Source organism: Pseudophryne corroboree, chromosome 2, assembly GCF_028390025.1.
Source record: "Pseudophryne corroboree isolate aPseCor3 chromosome 2, aPseCor3.hap2, whole genome shotgun sequence".
In the NCBI taxonomy this organism is placed as follows: domain Eukaryota; kingdom Metazoa; phylum Chordata; class Amphibia; order Anura; family Myobatrachidae; genus Pseudophryne; species Pseudophryne corroboree.
Window position 1 is genome coordinate 161,589,618 of NC_086445.1, and position 16,311 is coordinate 161,605,928.

General features: G+C 45.0%; 2 protein-coding genes across 3 annotated transcripts in view; one reads left to right on the plus strand and one right to left on the minus strand.

The window, feature by feature from the left end:
- The window catches only part of LOC135005292 (phosphatidylinositol 3,4,5-trisphosphate 3-phosphatase TPTE2-like), a 295,357-nt gene that overhangs the window by 274,234 nt on the left and 4,812 nt on the right, over positions 1 to 16,311 (minus strand). The window lies entirely within an intron of this gene.
- The window catches only part of LOC135005405 (fibrinogen-like protein 1), a 149,052-nt gene that overhangs the window by 107,503 nt on the left and 25,238 nt on the right, over positions 1 to 16,311 (plus strand). For both annotated transcript variants that reach the window (XM_063951930.1, XM_063951929.1), the window contains exon 3: positions 6,924 to 7,140. In XM_063951930.1, the coding sequence (XP_063808000.1) occupies positions 6,924 to 7,140 (217 nt within the window). The remainder of the gene's footprint in view (positions 1 to 6,923; positions 7,141 to 16,311) is intronic.

The following is a 16,311-nucleotide window of genomic DNA, read 5'->3' on the forward strand; positions in this document are numbered from 1 at the left end:
AAGTCGGACTGACGAAACGCGTTGGTTGATCTCTCTTATGACTCTCCATACTAAGATAAGCTAAAATCTTTTTTAAAAAATTTGTTCCTCTTAAAAATTTATTTTATAATTGTACTTTTATATCTTTATATTTTTTATGTAAAAAATCATCCCCTGATGAAGTCTCCACGTGAGACGAAACGCGTTGGATATCAGGTGTGTTATGTCGTGACCTCCAGTCTACAGTCTGAGAAGGAGGAGCTTGACAAAGACATATCTATATACTTGCTCTTATTTGGACCCCCATTGAATACTAGTAGGGGATGAAATGATTAATGAAAAATCCTTTTACCAATATGGACACTGATGATTTTTATGAATTTTAATAAATTTGTATTTTGGAATCTGCTGATAGTTTTTTAATAATATCATATTGTGATTGTGTTATACCATCATTTGGTTTAATTATATTAGGGGTGTCACATCAGCCCTAAGGCGCCATTTTCACTATTTTTTATATATATATATATATATATATAAATATAAATGAATAGCTTGGACTGGCACTCCCACTGTAGAAGAATAGTGGGCCCTGGTGCCCTCTGAAGTGATTGAATATATCAAGAAGCAGTAAAGCAGTCAGCGGCACTCAGGGTCTTAAAGAAGCAAGTGTATTAAAATTCACTCCAAGTTTCCAACGTTTCGGGACACACAGGTCCCTTTGTCAAGGTGAGTACTCACCTTGACAAAGGGACCTGTGTGTCCCGAAACGTTGGAAACTTGGAGTGAATTTTAATACACTTGCTTCTTTAAGACCCTGAGTGCCGCTGACTGCTTTACTGCTTCTTGATATAGATATATAGATATATATATATATAGCGGCCCAGGTAGAAAACTAAGGGGCTGTGATTGAGATCGGAAACAGGGGGACCGCAGCACATATAGTCTACTGCAGAACCTCCATAATACATCCTGGTGATGCTTCAATTTTTGAGAGATTTTCCGCAAAATTAATTTAATAAATATGCTCTACAGAGACTTTCATATGAAAGCCCATGGGTGCATTTTGGTCTGTTCCTTGAAAAGAAAACAGTTTTGTTTTTTTGTAAAACCCTGAAGTGCAGGTTTTTGGAGAACCCTCGTGTCGCTGGGTTTTTCCTATTCAAATGAAGTAGAATGCCTAATTTAGATTTGTATGCAAACCTGATGGTTTATGTACAAATGTGATGGTGTGGGGTCTGCGCAGGTGCAAGACTAGTTCTGCCCATGTGCAGAACCGGTCTTGCGATATCACGTGTAGCCTGCTGTCAGCCGCAGCATGATTGGCGAGCTGCAGTGTTTGGGGGCGGAGCAGGGGTGGCACGCGGCACCGTTCTTTAAAACGACTGTGCAGAGTTTACACTAGGGCCTGAGCACCCGCAAAAGATATCCCCTGCACAGTTGAATTTTTGTGAATACACCCGTACTGTGTTCAGCCTCGATGTGCACCATCTGTAAGCGTAATTAGTCAGTACGCGTGAGATTTACTGAAGGGCAAACATACGATGGACGAGTCCAAAGTGACATCAGGCCCTGAAAGAGAAACATTCCTCATAATTCATTTTACGCCTACATTTTAGCTGGACCTAAATGGCCGGCAACAATCTGCAGTATATTAGAGATGAGTGACATCCAGTGGCTACAGCAAGTATTGCACCTTAAACATTAAGGACCATAAAGCCTAAAGGGGGTAATTCAGATCTGATCGATGCTGTGCATTTTCGCACAGCAGGCGATCAGGTCCAAACTACGGACTGCACAGCAATGCGCAGGCATTTCGGACAGCTACAACAGGCATCGCCGGTCAGCGGTGGGATGGTGCGAAAGATCCATTCACACGGGCGTACGCAAGGTGATTGACAGGAGGAAGCCGTTTGTGGGTGGTGACTGACCGTTTACGCAGGCGTGTCCAAGCGTTTTGATGAAGGGTGTCTTACATCAGCTCCGGCCCCGATCAGCAGGATTCTGTCGCACAGGAAGAGTAAGTCTTGGGCTGCGCAGAGACTGCACAACTGATTTTTAGCAGCTCTGCACACTTGCACAGTGAATTTACACTCCCCCTGTAGGCGGCAACTATCTGATCACAGGACAGCAAAAAAATGCACCCCGGCTATCAGATCTATATTACCCCCAAAATGCAAGTAGCTTTGCATAAAATAACTAGCAGTAATATTCTCATAAAGCATCAAATAGGTTTAAGAAGGTCATCTGAGACTGTGTTAGTAGCGGGCGCCAGCTCTTTCCCCCTAAGCGCTGCTGGAAGCCGGAGCTCACTCCTGAGCTCCGGCTTCCGGCTCAGGCAGTGTGTGTGGCTGTGCGGTATGGGAGAGACGTTATGACATCTCTCCCATAGCTGCGAGGAGTGGGCACCATACGGAGGCTGCGGTCCAGAAGCAGGAGTGGGGCCGGTGAGTATTGTGGGGTTTTTTTTCTTTATCTTTTGTGTGTGTAAGCAGCGCTACTAGAGGGGGGAACTGGGGGCATAGCTACTGGGCAGCAAACAAACTGGGGGCACACCAACTAGGGTCATTACTACTGGGGGGCAAACATACTGGGGGCATATTTACAGTGGGCATAACTACAGGGGGAACATCTACTGGGGACATAACTACGGGGGCATTACTACTGGGGGCACACCAACTGGGGGCATAACTACTAGGGGCATATCTACATTGGTCATAACTACATGGGGCACATCTACTGGGGACATAACTACGGGGCATTACTACTGGGGGCACACCAACTGGGGGCATATCTACAGCGGGCATAACTACAGGGGGCACATCTACTGGGGACATAACTACGGGGCATTACTACTGGGGGCACACCAACTGGGGGCAAATCTACAGCGGGCATAACTACAGGGGGCATATCTACTGGGGACATAACTGCAGGGGGCAATACTAATGAGAACATTGCATAGGGGGCACTTAATAAGGGGCATCGCTCCTGGGTACATAAGGGGCACTACTACTGGGGGCACTGAATAAGGGGCACCAATACTATGGGCTCTACATAAGGGGCACTACTACTGTGGGCACTACCACTACAGTGGGTATTGCATAAGGGGCACTACTGCCGTGGGCATTATGTGTATTAGGGGTGCTACTACTGTGGGCTTTTTGTATAAGGGGCACTAATGTGTGTCACAACATGAATAAGGGACACTACTATGTGGTGAAATGTGAAAAAGACTGTGCTACTGTGCGGTTTAATTTGAATTAGGGATACTATTGGATGAAGACGTCCCCTTTTCGATGCCACGCCCCCATTTTTTGCAGCGCACGCAATCACTTTCTTTCACAAGCACGGGTGGGGGGGGGGCACTGAGTTCCACCACCTCTCTAGGACCACTTTAAGAACTATATATATATATACATACATACATACATACATAATACATACAGGAATCCACTGAACTCGCCATTCCCAGGAATGGGGTGCACACATGCACTCTCCACCCCTAGGTTGGGGTACAGTGGGCTGTATATGTTCACATGTTCATATACAGATAACCCAGCACTCTCCTCAGTAACCTCATTCACTTCAAAACTTATACTGTGTGTATATATATATATATATATATATATATATAGCGCCGTAACTAGGGCAGTGTACAGCACGCAGCACATTTGATCCCCATTGTGTGTGCCGTCTCCCCACACCCGTACTGAGCTGCAGAGACAAGAGGTGCACTCCCGGGTCTTCAGGTGGTTAGGAGACTCCTGTTAGCAGAGCAGCAGTAAACAGATGCTGTGTGCATGCATCTAGTCACAGGAGACAGTGGGGCTGGGGGCATGCCAGCCGCTCACAGAGCGCTGGGCATGCACCCTCAGTGCCAAAAATGGGAGGCATGGCTTACTGATTGCATCATTCCCGTGAAACCATGCAACTTTTACCGAGGCCACTTCCCCTTTTTGTGTGTGCGCGGCGAAGAAGATCTGTGTACATGAATGTTGAGAGGTATGCTATCATATTAAGTCTAGAGTAGTAACTAATGTAGAGATTTTTCAAAACTACTAAAAAGGAAAAGGGGAAGCATTGCCCATAGCAACTAATCAGATTCTGGGGTCTATGTACTAAGCCTTGGAGAGAGATAAAGTGGACGGAGATAAAGTACCAGCCAGTCAGCTCCTAACTGCCATGTTACAGGCTGTGTTTGAGAAATGACAGGAGCTGACTGGCTGGTACTTTATCTCAGTCTAGTTTATCTCTCTTCAAGGCTTAGTACAGGGATGGCCAACCAGTCAGAGGCAAAGAGCCAGAAAAGATCCATAGGCAAGGGCAAGAGCCACTGCGATAAAATGGGGGCATGGCCTAGTTGTCACAAAACCACGCCCCATTTTTGTGCGCACACCTTTCGGTATGACGTTTGTAGGAGTGTGACCTTGTGTCATAACCCTCTTTAGTCATGTTGTACAGTACCACATACATATAAAAATGCCAAAAAATGGGTGCCACCACAGTGCCAGATACATATATGTCCCCACAGTGCAAGATACATGTATGGCCCCACAGTGCCAAATACATGTATGGCCCCACAGTGCTAAATACATGTATGCCCCCACAGTGCCAAATACAGGTATGCCCCCACAGTGCCAAGTACAGGTATGCCCCCACAGTGCCAAATACAAATGCCCCCAGTGCCAGATACACATGTCCCTACAGTGCCAGATATGCCCCCAGTGCAGATACACATGTCCCCACAGAGCCAGATATGCCTCCAGTGCAGATACACATGCCCCCACAGTGGCAGATATGCCCCCAGTGCCAGATACACGTCCCCACAGTGCCAGATATGCTCCCAGTGCAGACACACATGCCCCCACAGTACCAGATATGCCCCCAGTGCCAGATACACGTCCCCACAGTGCCAGATATGTCCCCAGTGCAGATACACATGTCCTCACACAGTGCCAGATATGCCCCCAGTGCAGATACACGTCCCCACACAGTGCCAGATATGCCCCCAGTGCAGATACACATGTCCCCACAGTGCCAGATAGGTCCCCAGTGCAGATACACATGCCCCCACAGTGCTAGATATGCGCCCACAGTGCCAGATATGTCCCCAGTGCAGATACACATGTCCTCACACAGTGCCAGATATGCCCCCAGTGCAGATACACATGTCCCCACAGTGCCAGATATGCCCCCAGTGCAGATACACATGTCCTCACAGTGCCAGATATGCCCCCAGTGCAGATACACATGTCCCCACAGTGCCAGATAGGTCCCCAGTGCAGATACACATGTCCCCACAGTGCTAGATATGCGCCCACAGTGCCAGATATGCCCCCACAGTGCTTCTCTCCCCCCCCCCCCCCCCAAAAAAAAAAAGTGCTGTTCACAGTGCTGCTCAGCTGCTGCTTTGAGGGGAAGGAGAGCTCAGTGTGCGCCTTTCCTACTCCTCAGTCTCCGGCGGCGGTGTCTATCTTCAATTCGGCGCCGGCCCGTGAGCCTATCAGGGCCCGCGGCCCTCAGCCAATCAGGAGCCTCAGCTGCCGGTCCGCAAGCTCAGATTGGCTCACGGGCCGGCGGCAAATTTAAGATAGACACCGCCGCTGGAGACCTGTCTGTGCGCCAGCCTGTGAGTGTCGGGCAGCGGTGTCCGGGAGCGGATCGAGCCGCATGCGGAGGATGAAGAGCTGCGGCTTGGCCACCGCTGGCTTAGTACAAAGACCCTTCTATCATTTAGCTTTTACATTCTAGAAAATATGTAGAATCTGATTGGTTGCTATGGACCATACAGTACCTCCCCTTTATAAATATCCAAATGGCCCTTGGGAGAAAAAAGGGGAACCTTTTTACTCCCAAGGGCCATTTGGATATTTATAAAATCCTTCGGGGGCCATACAAAAATTATGAACTTAAAAATTATTACCCTGCCCCCAGTAGTTATGCCCCTTAGTGGTACTGAGTGCACGCGTGCCAAAAAATGTGTGTGGCTAATTAAAATGGGACATGATATACATATGCCCCCAATAGTGCTGTGCCAGATACACGTGCCGCCACAGTGCCAGATACACAAATGTCCCACAGTGCCAGATACACAAATGTCCCACAGTGCCAGATACACAAATGCCCCACAGTGTCAGATACACAAATGCCCCACAGTGCCAGATACACATTGCCCCACAGTGCCAGATACACATTAACCCACACATGCCCCCCCACCCCACTGTGCTGCTCACCACCGCCGCTGCTGCTGCTGCTGTGTGTCAGGGGAGGAGAGCGTAGCGTGTGCCTCTCCTGCCCCTTAGTGCTCAGTCCGGCGGCGTGTGTCATGTCAAGGACCAGGCAGGGAGGAGAGCGCAGCTATGTCGGGCAGCGGCGTGTAAGACCTCAAACCAGCTGCCGGTCCGCGAGCTCTGATTGGCTCACAAACCAGCGGCTGGCTTGAGATCCTATCCACCGCAGCCGCCGGACATAGCTGCGCTCTTCTCCCCGCCCTGACGCCGCAGCTGGACTGAGGGGTGGCGTGTCTCGCTCGCTGACAAACAGCAGCGGGCTGGAACAAATGGCTTTACGGGCCTTATACCCCTGCCTTAAAGTGTCTTCTGCACAGATACAGTGCAGATATAAATTATTTTCTAAAGCTTATATGGTCTCATTTCTACACAGACTGCATATGCGGTAGTAATTTTGACACATATTTGTATCTATAATTATATTACATATTTTTGCAGAATTTTGACATATCTTATTATATTATTATATTATTATTTTATTATTATTTAATAATTATTCTGCACCAATAAAAGTTTGTTTATACAAACTCTTTTTAAGCGTCACCTATACAGTACACAGCATTCCTTCACTGATGGATTCATGATTTGTGTTATTAGTTGTCAGTCGCATTAAAAATGAAATCATTTTGTAATTCTTGTTTTTTCTTGGTGAAGGACATAGAGATCTGTCAGCAGGACAATGCGAAACTTCTTCACAGAATCCAAATCCTGGAGAACTTGCTGGAGTTGGGGAAGCTGCAACTGAGAGACCTCAGAGGGAATAAGTACCACTCTGTCAAGAGTAAGGTCTTTAAAAGCAATTTGGCTAAAAGTAGAATGGAAGTTGTGCAGATCCCTCCAACTAGTGGGAATCTCATTGTTTATGATGAAGGTGGGTAAAACATTATTATTATTATTATTATTATTAGTGTAGTTTATTCATTCTATGGTGAGTATCCTATTAGCCACATTTATTTTTCTGCCCCCAAAAATTAGCCATTTTTTATCCAGCCAAAAAGTGTCCCTTTTTTTTATTTGACAATAGTCTGTCCATATTGGACATTGGTCCTGTTGCCTGGAACTTGCGCTGAGCAGGAGAATAAACCTAGGCCCTGGAATCTGTATGGTTTAGAAGGGGAGTCAGTCAGAATACTGACGGTAAGTGCTGGGTTAGGGTTAGGCACAAGGGGCAGGGTTAGGCTGCGGGAAGGTAGTGTCAGGTATCCTGCATGTCTTACAACCTTTGATGGGCATAACGTTCCATTCGGAAGCAGACTAAGGGGGACATTTACTAAGCAGCAGCGGTGCAAGTATACAGGTACGCTCGGGTACGGAGTACCCTTAAGAATTTGGCAGCGGGTACGCAGTACCACCTGCCACACACTTTGCCATTACCATAATTATAATGTGCCACAGAGCAACAAGACCATGGTGCTTGGCAGCATGACAGCTCCTCCCACTTTGTCAGGGTTACTGGGAGTGCGACAGCGGCTGTATTTTCCTGTTATAATGGAGGCATTACTATATATTGTTATTAAATTGGGGGCATTATTATATATTTCTATTATACTGGAGGTATTACTGTATATTTCTATTATACTGGAGGCATTACTATATATTTTTAGCATTGCCTCTAGATTCCCCCCAAAAAAGGGGGCTGACGTGTAGCCACGCCGCTAGTGTCATGTAGCCACTCCAACTAGCAGCATGTGGCCACACCCCCTCACAACACATGACCACCCCCATTTTCGGCACTCAGTACCACTAAGAAAATATTTCTACTTGCACCACTGCTAAGCAGTGATAAGAGCAGACAAGTGAGCCAGCAGAGAAGTTGCCCATGGCAACCAATCAGCACTGAAGTAACACCTCTAATACTATAAAATTATACAGAGCTGCTGATTGGTTGATGGGGCAACTTCTCCACTGGCTCACTTCTCCACTGTTATCACTGCTTAGTTAATGTCCCCCAAAGTAACTAAAGCTGGAGCAGTTACTGATGCACATTCCAGCTCTTTGTGATGTCAGCATGGACATTGTGACATCATAGGGAGCAATATCTAGGTCATGAGACATGCCCACCAATCAGCTGATGAAATTATCTGCCAGGGAGATAGATGAAAATATAAATCCGCAGCTGCTGGGTCAGAGCGCATTTTATAATCTATATAAAGAGGAAATAGAGAGGCATGGGGGGGAATATTTGTATTCCATAACTCTGCCTTTCTTTTTTGTAACTAGTGAAACTGCTGACTCATACACCAAAGTATACCCATCTGCTACTGCTAGTAAATGCGTATGTCTGATGCAGTTATACGTCTCAGAAAGCTAAAGTATACATTCTATCTTGCTGATGATGGCCTACCACTAAAGGCTAGATGTAATGTGGTGCGATTTTTTTTAGGTGTCTAAAACAATCGCACCAAATCACACATTTGTAATTTGCGATTTTTTACTAAAAATCGCAAATGTAATAGGATGCGAATTTTAAGGTTAAAATGGAATTCGCATGCGATTATTTGCATTTTTTAGTAAAGGAAGCATGCGATTTTTAGTAATAAAGACATGCAGATTTTAGGTCATGTTTTTATTACTTAGTCAGAAATCGCCAGTCTAAACCTGATCTACAGATGTAGCCACCTTTATCTTGACCGATTCTCCGCCTAGACGGACGTTTAGTCATGCTAAGGCGATAGCTTAGCTTGCTGAGTTTAATCACAGGCAGGCGCGTTGAGGCGATTCTAGATACTCAGCATGCATTACACATCTCCACCACTGGGTGGCTAATGCTCCACTAATCCAGTACTTTCGATCGTATAGCGGCGGATTGATCTACAGCTCTGGCAAATGGTCAGTGACGACTGTAATATTAATAGATGGTGACCAATGGTCAGACGGTGAGAGTTCTCAATATATATAAATAGTTTATACAGACACAAACGAACATGTTAAAACACTTGTGTATGCAGACGCAAGATTGTGTATGGAGACGCAAGTAATTGTGTAAAAGGAAGTATGTACAATGCATAAACACCGTGCTTTTGAAATACATGTACAGTATGAGCGTCCGAGTTCCCGTGACATTCACTTTATTATAATTTTTTTTCTTTGTTATACATTCAATGGAAGGGTGCACACAGGTTTCACATAAATCTTGTCTTGTAACCTGATCGAAACTCCCTACCTGTCTACTGCATGAACTGTGCAGGCTCCCAGGGGGGAAGGGGAAAGTGGGATGGGGGAAGGCCAGGCAGTGGAAAATACTGTGTTCAAAGAACGGGCCAATGCTGAAGGAGCGTCAGAATCCCCTAGCTAAAATACACAGGGTCGATAGGGATAAGCGAGGTCTATGCACATAACGATACACCAGACCCCATCGCATCACAAAGTGACAAAATGTCCGAGGCACATGAACCCCCGTTTTGTAGAATTATGTGCATAGACCTCGCTTAACCCTATCGCCCATGTGTATTTTAGCTAGGGGATTCCGACGCTCCTTCAGCACTGCCCCAAAGCCTGCAAAACCTATGCCGACACTCACTCCATAGCTGAGTGCTGACACAAGGTGGATGTTCATGTGCCTTGGACATTTTGTCACTTTGTGATGCGATGGGGTCTGGGGTATCATTAAGTGCATAGACCTCGCTTATCCCTATCGACCCTGTGTATTTTAGCTAGGGGATTCTGACGCTCCTTCAGCATTGCCCCGTGACCTACAAAATCTGCTGTTACTTGCTCCATAGCCGAGGGCCTCCATGGGGCAAGGAGTCACAGGCGGTAGCCATTTCAATTGAGTCTGCCCTGCTACTGAATTGTATGTGTACCGTATGGTGCATAGAACCTTAGCATTACAACCGCTCCTGCAGCTTTGCCCTGGTTTATGTGAATAACTCCCTCCCTGTCTACTGCATGACCTGTGCAGGCTCCCAGGGGGGAAGGGTGATGGGCTAGCGGCAGGCGGTGGAAAATACCGTGCTTTTGAAATGCAAGTACTGTATGAGTCCGAGTCCCCAGTATGTTCTTCTAGTGTACTAATTAGCACGAACAGCTTGTAATGTACAGTGGCAAGTTTAATCTTTCTATGTATAATGGAGAGATAAAAGCACCTCCCTAAGTTCCTAGATGCCAAATCACCATCCTTAGTATCTCTGTACAGTATGTTCTACTAGTGTACTAATTAGCATGAACAGCTTTAAACTGGATGCCAAATCACCGTACTTAGTATCTCTGTACAGTATGTTCTATTAGGGTACTAATTAGCATGAACAGCTTGTAACGTACAGCGACAAGTTTAATCTTTCTATGTATAATGGAGAGAGATAAAAGCTCCTCAGTAAGTTCCTGGATACCAAATAACCGTACTTAGTATCTCTGTACAGTATGTTCTATTAGGGTACTAATTAGCTGTTTGTGCTAATTAGTACCCTAATAGAAAATACTATACAGAGATACTAAGGACGGTGATTTGGCAACCAGGAACTTAGGGAGGAGCTTTTATCTTCTCTTCTTCTCTTCTGTTTTCCTATGTTAGTTTAGCATTTTTTGGGGTACAGGCTGATTTCCCCATTTTCACCTGCACTTTTCACTGCAAGAATTTTCAGGTGAAACCCGTTTGGAATGAAATAGGTAGAACAACTGAGCGTTTTCGCTGCAATTTTCGTCCGATTGGCGCAAAAAAATTTCGGGTGAAAAAATCGCCGCGAATTTGTGGATAATTGAATACCCTAGTAAGTACAGTGATTTGGCATCCAGGAACCTTAGAGAGGAGCTTTTATCTCTCTCCATTGTAATCTTTCTAAGTATAATGGAGAGAGATAAAAGCTCCTCCCTAAGTTCCTGGATGCCAAATCACTGTCCGTAGTATCTCTGTACAGTATGTTCTACTAGTGTACTAATTAGCACGAGCAGCTAGTAACGTACAGTGGCAGGTTTGATCTTTCTATGTATAATGTAGAGAGATAAAAGCTCCTCAGTAAGTTCCCGGATGCCAAATCACCGTACTTAGTATCTCTGTACAGTATGTTCTATTAGGGTACTAATTAGCTGTTCATGCTAATTAGTACCCTAATAGAAAATACTAAACAGAGATACTAAGGACGGTGATTTAGCAACCAGGAACTTAGGGAGGAGCTTTTATCTCTCTATATTATACATAGAAAGATTAAACTTGACACTGTACGTTACAAGCTGTTCGTGCTAATTAGTACACTAGTAGAAAATACTGTACAGAGATACTAAGTACAGTGATTTGGCATCCAGGAACCTTAGGGAGGAGCTTTTATCTCTCTCCATTGTAATCTTTCTAAGTATAATGGAGAGAGAGATAAAAGCTCCTCCCTAAGTTCCTGGATGCCAAATCACTGTCCGTAGTATCTCTGTACAGTATGTTCTACTAGTGTACTAATTAGCACGAGCAGCTTGTAACATACAGTGGCAGGTTTGATCTTTCTATGTATAATGTAGAGAGATAAAAGCTCCTCCCTAAGGTCCTGGTTGCCAAATCACCATCCTTAGTATCTCTGTATAGTATTTTCTATTAGGGTACTAATTAGCACGAACAGCTAATTAGTACCCTAATAGAAAATACTGTACAGAGATACTAAGTACGGTGATTTGGCAGCCAGGAACATACTGAGGAGCTTTTATCTCTCTCCATTATACATAGAAAGATTAAACTTGCCACTGTACGTTACAAGCTGTTCGTGCTAATTAGTACCCTAATAGAACATACTGTACAAAGATACTAAGTACAGTGATTTGGCATCCAGTTAAAAGCTGTTCGTGCTAGTTAGTACACTAGTAGAACGTACTGTGCAGAGATACTAAGGATGGTGATTTGGCTTCTAGGAACTTAGGGAGGAGCTTTTATCATCTCCATTATACATAGAAAGATTAAACTTGCCACTGTACGTTACAAGCTGTTCGTGCTAATTAGTACCCTAATAGAACATACTGTACAAAGATACTAAGGCCCTCATTCCGAGTTGTTCGCTCGCTAGCCGCTTTTCGCAGCAATGCACACGCTAAGCCGCCGCCCTCTGGGAGTGAATCTTAGCTTAGCTGAATTACGAACGAAGTATTCGCAATATTGCGAAAAGATTTTACTTGGCAGTTTCTGAGTAGCTCGAGACTTACTCTTCCAGTGCGATCAGTTCAGTGCTTGTCATTCCTGGTTTGATGTCACAAACACACCAAGCGTTCGCCCAGACACTCCCCTGTTTCTCCAGCGACTCCCGCGTTTTCCCCAGAAACGGCAGCGTTTTTTCACACACACCCATAAAACGGCCAGTTTCCGCCCAGAAACATCCACTTCCTGTCAATCACACAACGATCAGCAGAACGAAGAAAAAACCTTGTAATGCCGTGAGTAAAATACCAAACTTCTAAGCAAATTTACTTGGCGCAGCCGCAGTGCGAAAATTGCGCATGCGCAGTTAGCGGAAAATCGCACCGATGCGAAGGAAAAGAACGAGCGAACAACTCGGAATGAGGGCCCAAGTACGGTGATTTGGCATCCAGTTATAAGCTGTTCGTGCTAGTTAGTACACTAGTAGAACGTACTGTACAGAGATACTAAGGATGGTGATTTGGCATCCTGGAACTTAGGGAGGAGCTTTTATCTCTCCATTATACATAGAAAGATTAAACTTGCCACTGTACGTTACAAGCTGTTCGTGCTAATTAGTACACTAATAGAACATAGAGTACAGCGATACTCTGGGCGGTAATTTGGCACCCAGGAATTTAGGGAGGAGCTTTTATCTCTCTCCATTATACTTAGAAAGATTACAATGGGGAGAGATTAAAGCTCCTCCCTAAGTTCGTGGATGCCAAATCACTGTACTTAGTATCTCTGTACAGTATGTTATTATTATTATTATTATTATTATCCTTTATTTATATGGCGCCACAAGGGTTCCGCAGCGCCCAATTACAGAGTACATATGCACATAATCAAAACAGGAAAACAGTGACTTACAGTTGAAGACAATTTAGGACAAGTACAGGGTATCTAAGCATAACTACACCAGTAAATGACAGAGATAAGTTCCAGATGGCCAAAAAACTGCGTGATTTGGGCAGTTGAGGATTATTAAAGTAAGAAAAGGATAAGCACATGAGGGAAGAGGGCCCTACTCGTGAGAGCTTACATTCTAAGGGTGTACTAATTAGCACGAACAGCTTGTAACCTACAGTGGCAAGTGTAATTTTTCTAAGTATAATGGAGAGAGATAAAAACTCCTCCCTATGTTCCTGGATGTCAAATTACCATGCTTAGCATTTCTTTACAGTATTTCCTATCTAGCCAGAAACCCTGCATCCTGTGCAAGCTAGGCGGACAACTGGAGGGGACCCGATACACGGTTGGTTGCTTACCGTTTCCCTTTCCAGTGTCACATAAATTAGTGGTTAGTCTGCCCCGAAAGCCAAGAGTCTCCTCTTTTAAATGGTACCAGTCCCGAGTCTCTGGGACATCCAGAACCAGAGATATCAGTACGCAAAGTGGACCCATTTTCCCATAGACTATAATGGGCCCGTTAATTCAGACCCACCATGGGTTCCGACGCTTGCCATGAACCTTGTGGGGGTCACAGAAACTTGGGGTTGGTACCCTCCGGTAGCTAATTGTCTCCCCTTTCATACCAACCTAGCGATGAAGGCTCCCACCTCCCACGCTAAGAGTCCCAGGTTTGAGTCCCAAAGTGCCAACCTTTTTTTTTTTTTAATATATATGTTCCCGTGACATTCACTTTATTATTATTTTTTCTTTGTTATACATTCAATGGAAGGGTGCACACAGGTTTCACATAAATCAGAGTGGGTGGGGGATTTTCCTACATACAGTAGTATACTCTTGCACATGTCTTGTAACCTGATCGGAACTCCCTCCCTGTCTACTGCATGTACTTTGCAGGCTCCCAGGGGGGAAGGGGAAAGTGGGATGGGGGTAGGGCGAGGCAGTGGAAAATACTGTGTTCAAAGAAAAGGCATAATCAAAACCATGGGGAACTTTACGGTGTATCTTTATGTGCATAGACCTCGCTTATCCCTATCACCCCTGTGTATTTTAGCTAGGGGATTATGACGCTCCTTCAGCATTACCCCGTAGCCTGCAAAACCTATGCCGTTGCTCGCTCCATAGCTGAGTGCTGCCACAAGGCAGTGGTTCACGTGCCTCGGACATTTTGTCACTTTGCGATGCGATGGGGTCCGGTGTATCATTATGTGCATAGACCTCGCTTATCCCTATCGCCCCAGTGTATTTTATCTAAGGGATTCTAACGCTCCTTCAGCATTGCCCCGTAGCCTGCAAAATCTGTGCTGTTATTTGCTCCATAGCCAAGTGCCTCCATGGAGCTAGGAGTCACAGGCAGTAGCCATTTTAATTGAGTCTGCCCTGCTATAGAATTGTATGTGTACTGTACGGTGCATAGAACCTTGACAGTAGAAACTCTCCTGCAGCTTTGCCCTGCTTTATGTAAAACTTGTGTTTTGTCAGTTTGCTATGCGATCGAGCCCGGTGTAACGTAATGTGCATAGACCTCGCTTATCTCTATCACTCCTGTGTATTTTGACTAGGGGATTGTGACGCTCCTTCAGCATTGCCCCGTAGCCTGCAAAACTTTTGCCATCTCTCACTCCATATCCGTGCGCTGCCTGCCACGTGGTGGGGGTTCAGGGGCGGCGGCCATTTTGCCAGTGTGCTGTGCGATTGATTCCGGTGTACCGTAATATGCATAGACCTCGCTTATTCCTATCGCCCCTGTGTATTTTAGCTAGGGGATTGTGACGCTCCTTCAGCATTGCCCCATAGCCTGCAAAATCTGGACTGTTACTTGCTCCGTAGCCTAGGGCCTCCGTGGGGCAAGGAGTCATAGGTGGTAGCCATTTCTATTGAGTCTGCCCTGCTACAGAATTGTATGTGTACTGTACGGTGCATAGAACCTTAACAGTAGAACCGCTCCTGCAGCTTTGCCCTGGTTTATGTGAATAAAAAAATAATAAAGTGTCTGGAAAAAACTAACATGCATTCGTACTTTAGAAATCGAACTCGGGACTCTGAGTATAGGAAGCGGAACACTTCACCACTTCGCCGCAGACAGATGAATAAATCCATTGGTTTTGATTATGCTGTAATGGCTACGGGATTAGGACGCTAATTTACTGTACAAAATTCCTAATCTCAAGAGGCAATAGGGAACTTCTAACACGTCCATTTGCGACAGTGTACACTACTGGTTTTATGTTGTTTTGTCTGCGGTACTTGGACGCTCACATATTCATAAAGTACTGTAGATGGATCATATACTGTATGCTGTACTATTTGCGTCTGTACCGTATATACTGTATTAAATAATGCAGCATAATGAGTATTTACTGTTTTAAATAATGCAGCGCAATGAGTATTTACTGTATGCAGCGTAATGAGACGCTTAGTAAAGTAGTCCTTATATATTTCAGTATTGTATTTTACGGGAGACCACACGCATGCGCAGTGGTGATTGTAAAAGGCGTCATCTGGTGGATGATCGCAGGTATTACACGTAAAGGTAACGCCAAACGCTCTGTCTGCCTCCGTGCGATTAGGTACGCCTCTCTGTGACTAGGCGCCCCTCCCTACGCCCCGGTACGCTGCGTATGCTCGATCGGGACAAACGCCTCAGCCAGTCAAGATAAAGGTGGCTACATCTGTATTAGTCTGGCGATTTTTTGTAAGGTTTTGTGCGCAAGTGAAAAAATCGCATCCTATTACATTTGGGATTTTCATTGTTTTCAATGGGAAAACATCTGGATGCGATTTTTCACTTGCGATTTTTGGTATATGTCAAAACATGCGATTTTTAACAAAATTGCAAGCTATTACATTTGCGATTTTCGGAAAACATGCGAATTTGCTGTAAAAATCGCACATTTTCCAAAATCACACCCTATTACATTTAGCCTTAAATGTTCAATAGTTACACCTTTATTTGTTTACTATTGAATTGTCTTTGATGGTAATGTGTCATAGGGTATGCGTTTAAAATACCGACCATTGGGATTCCGGCGGACGCAATACCAA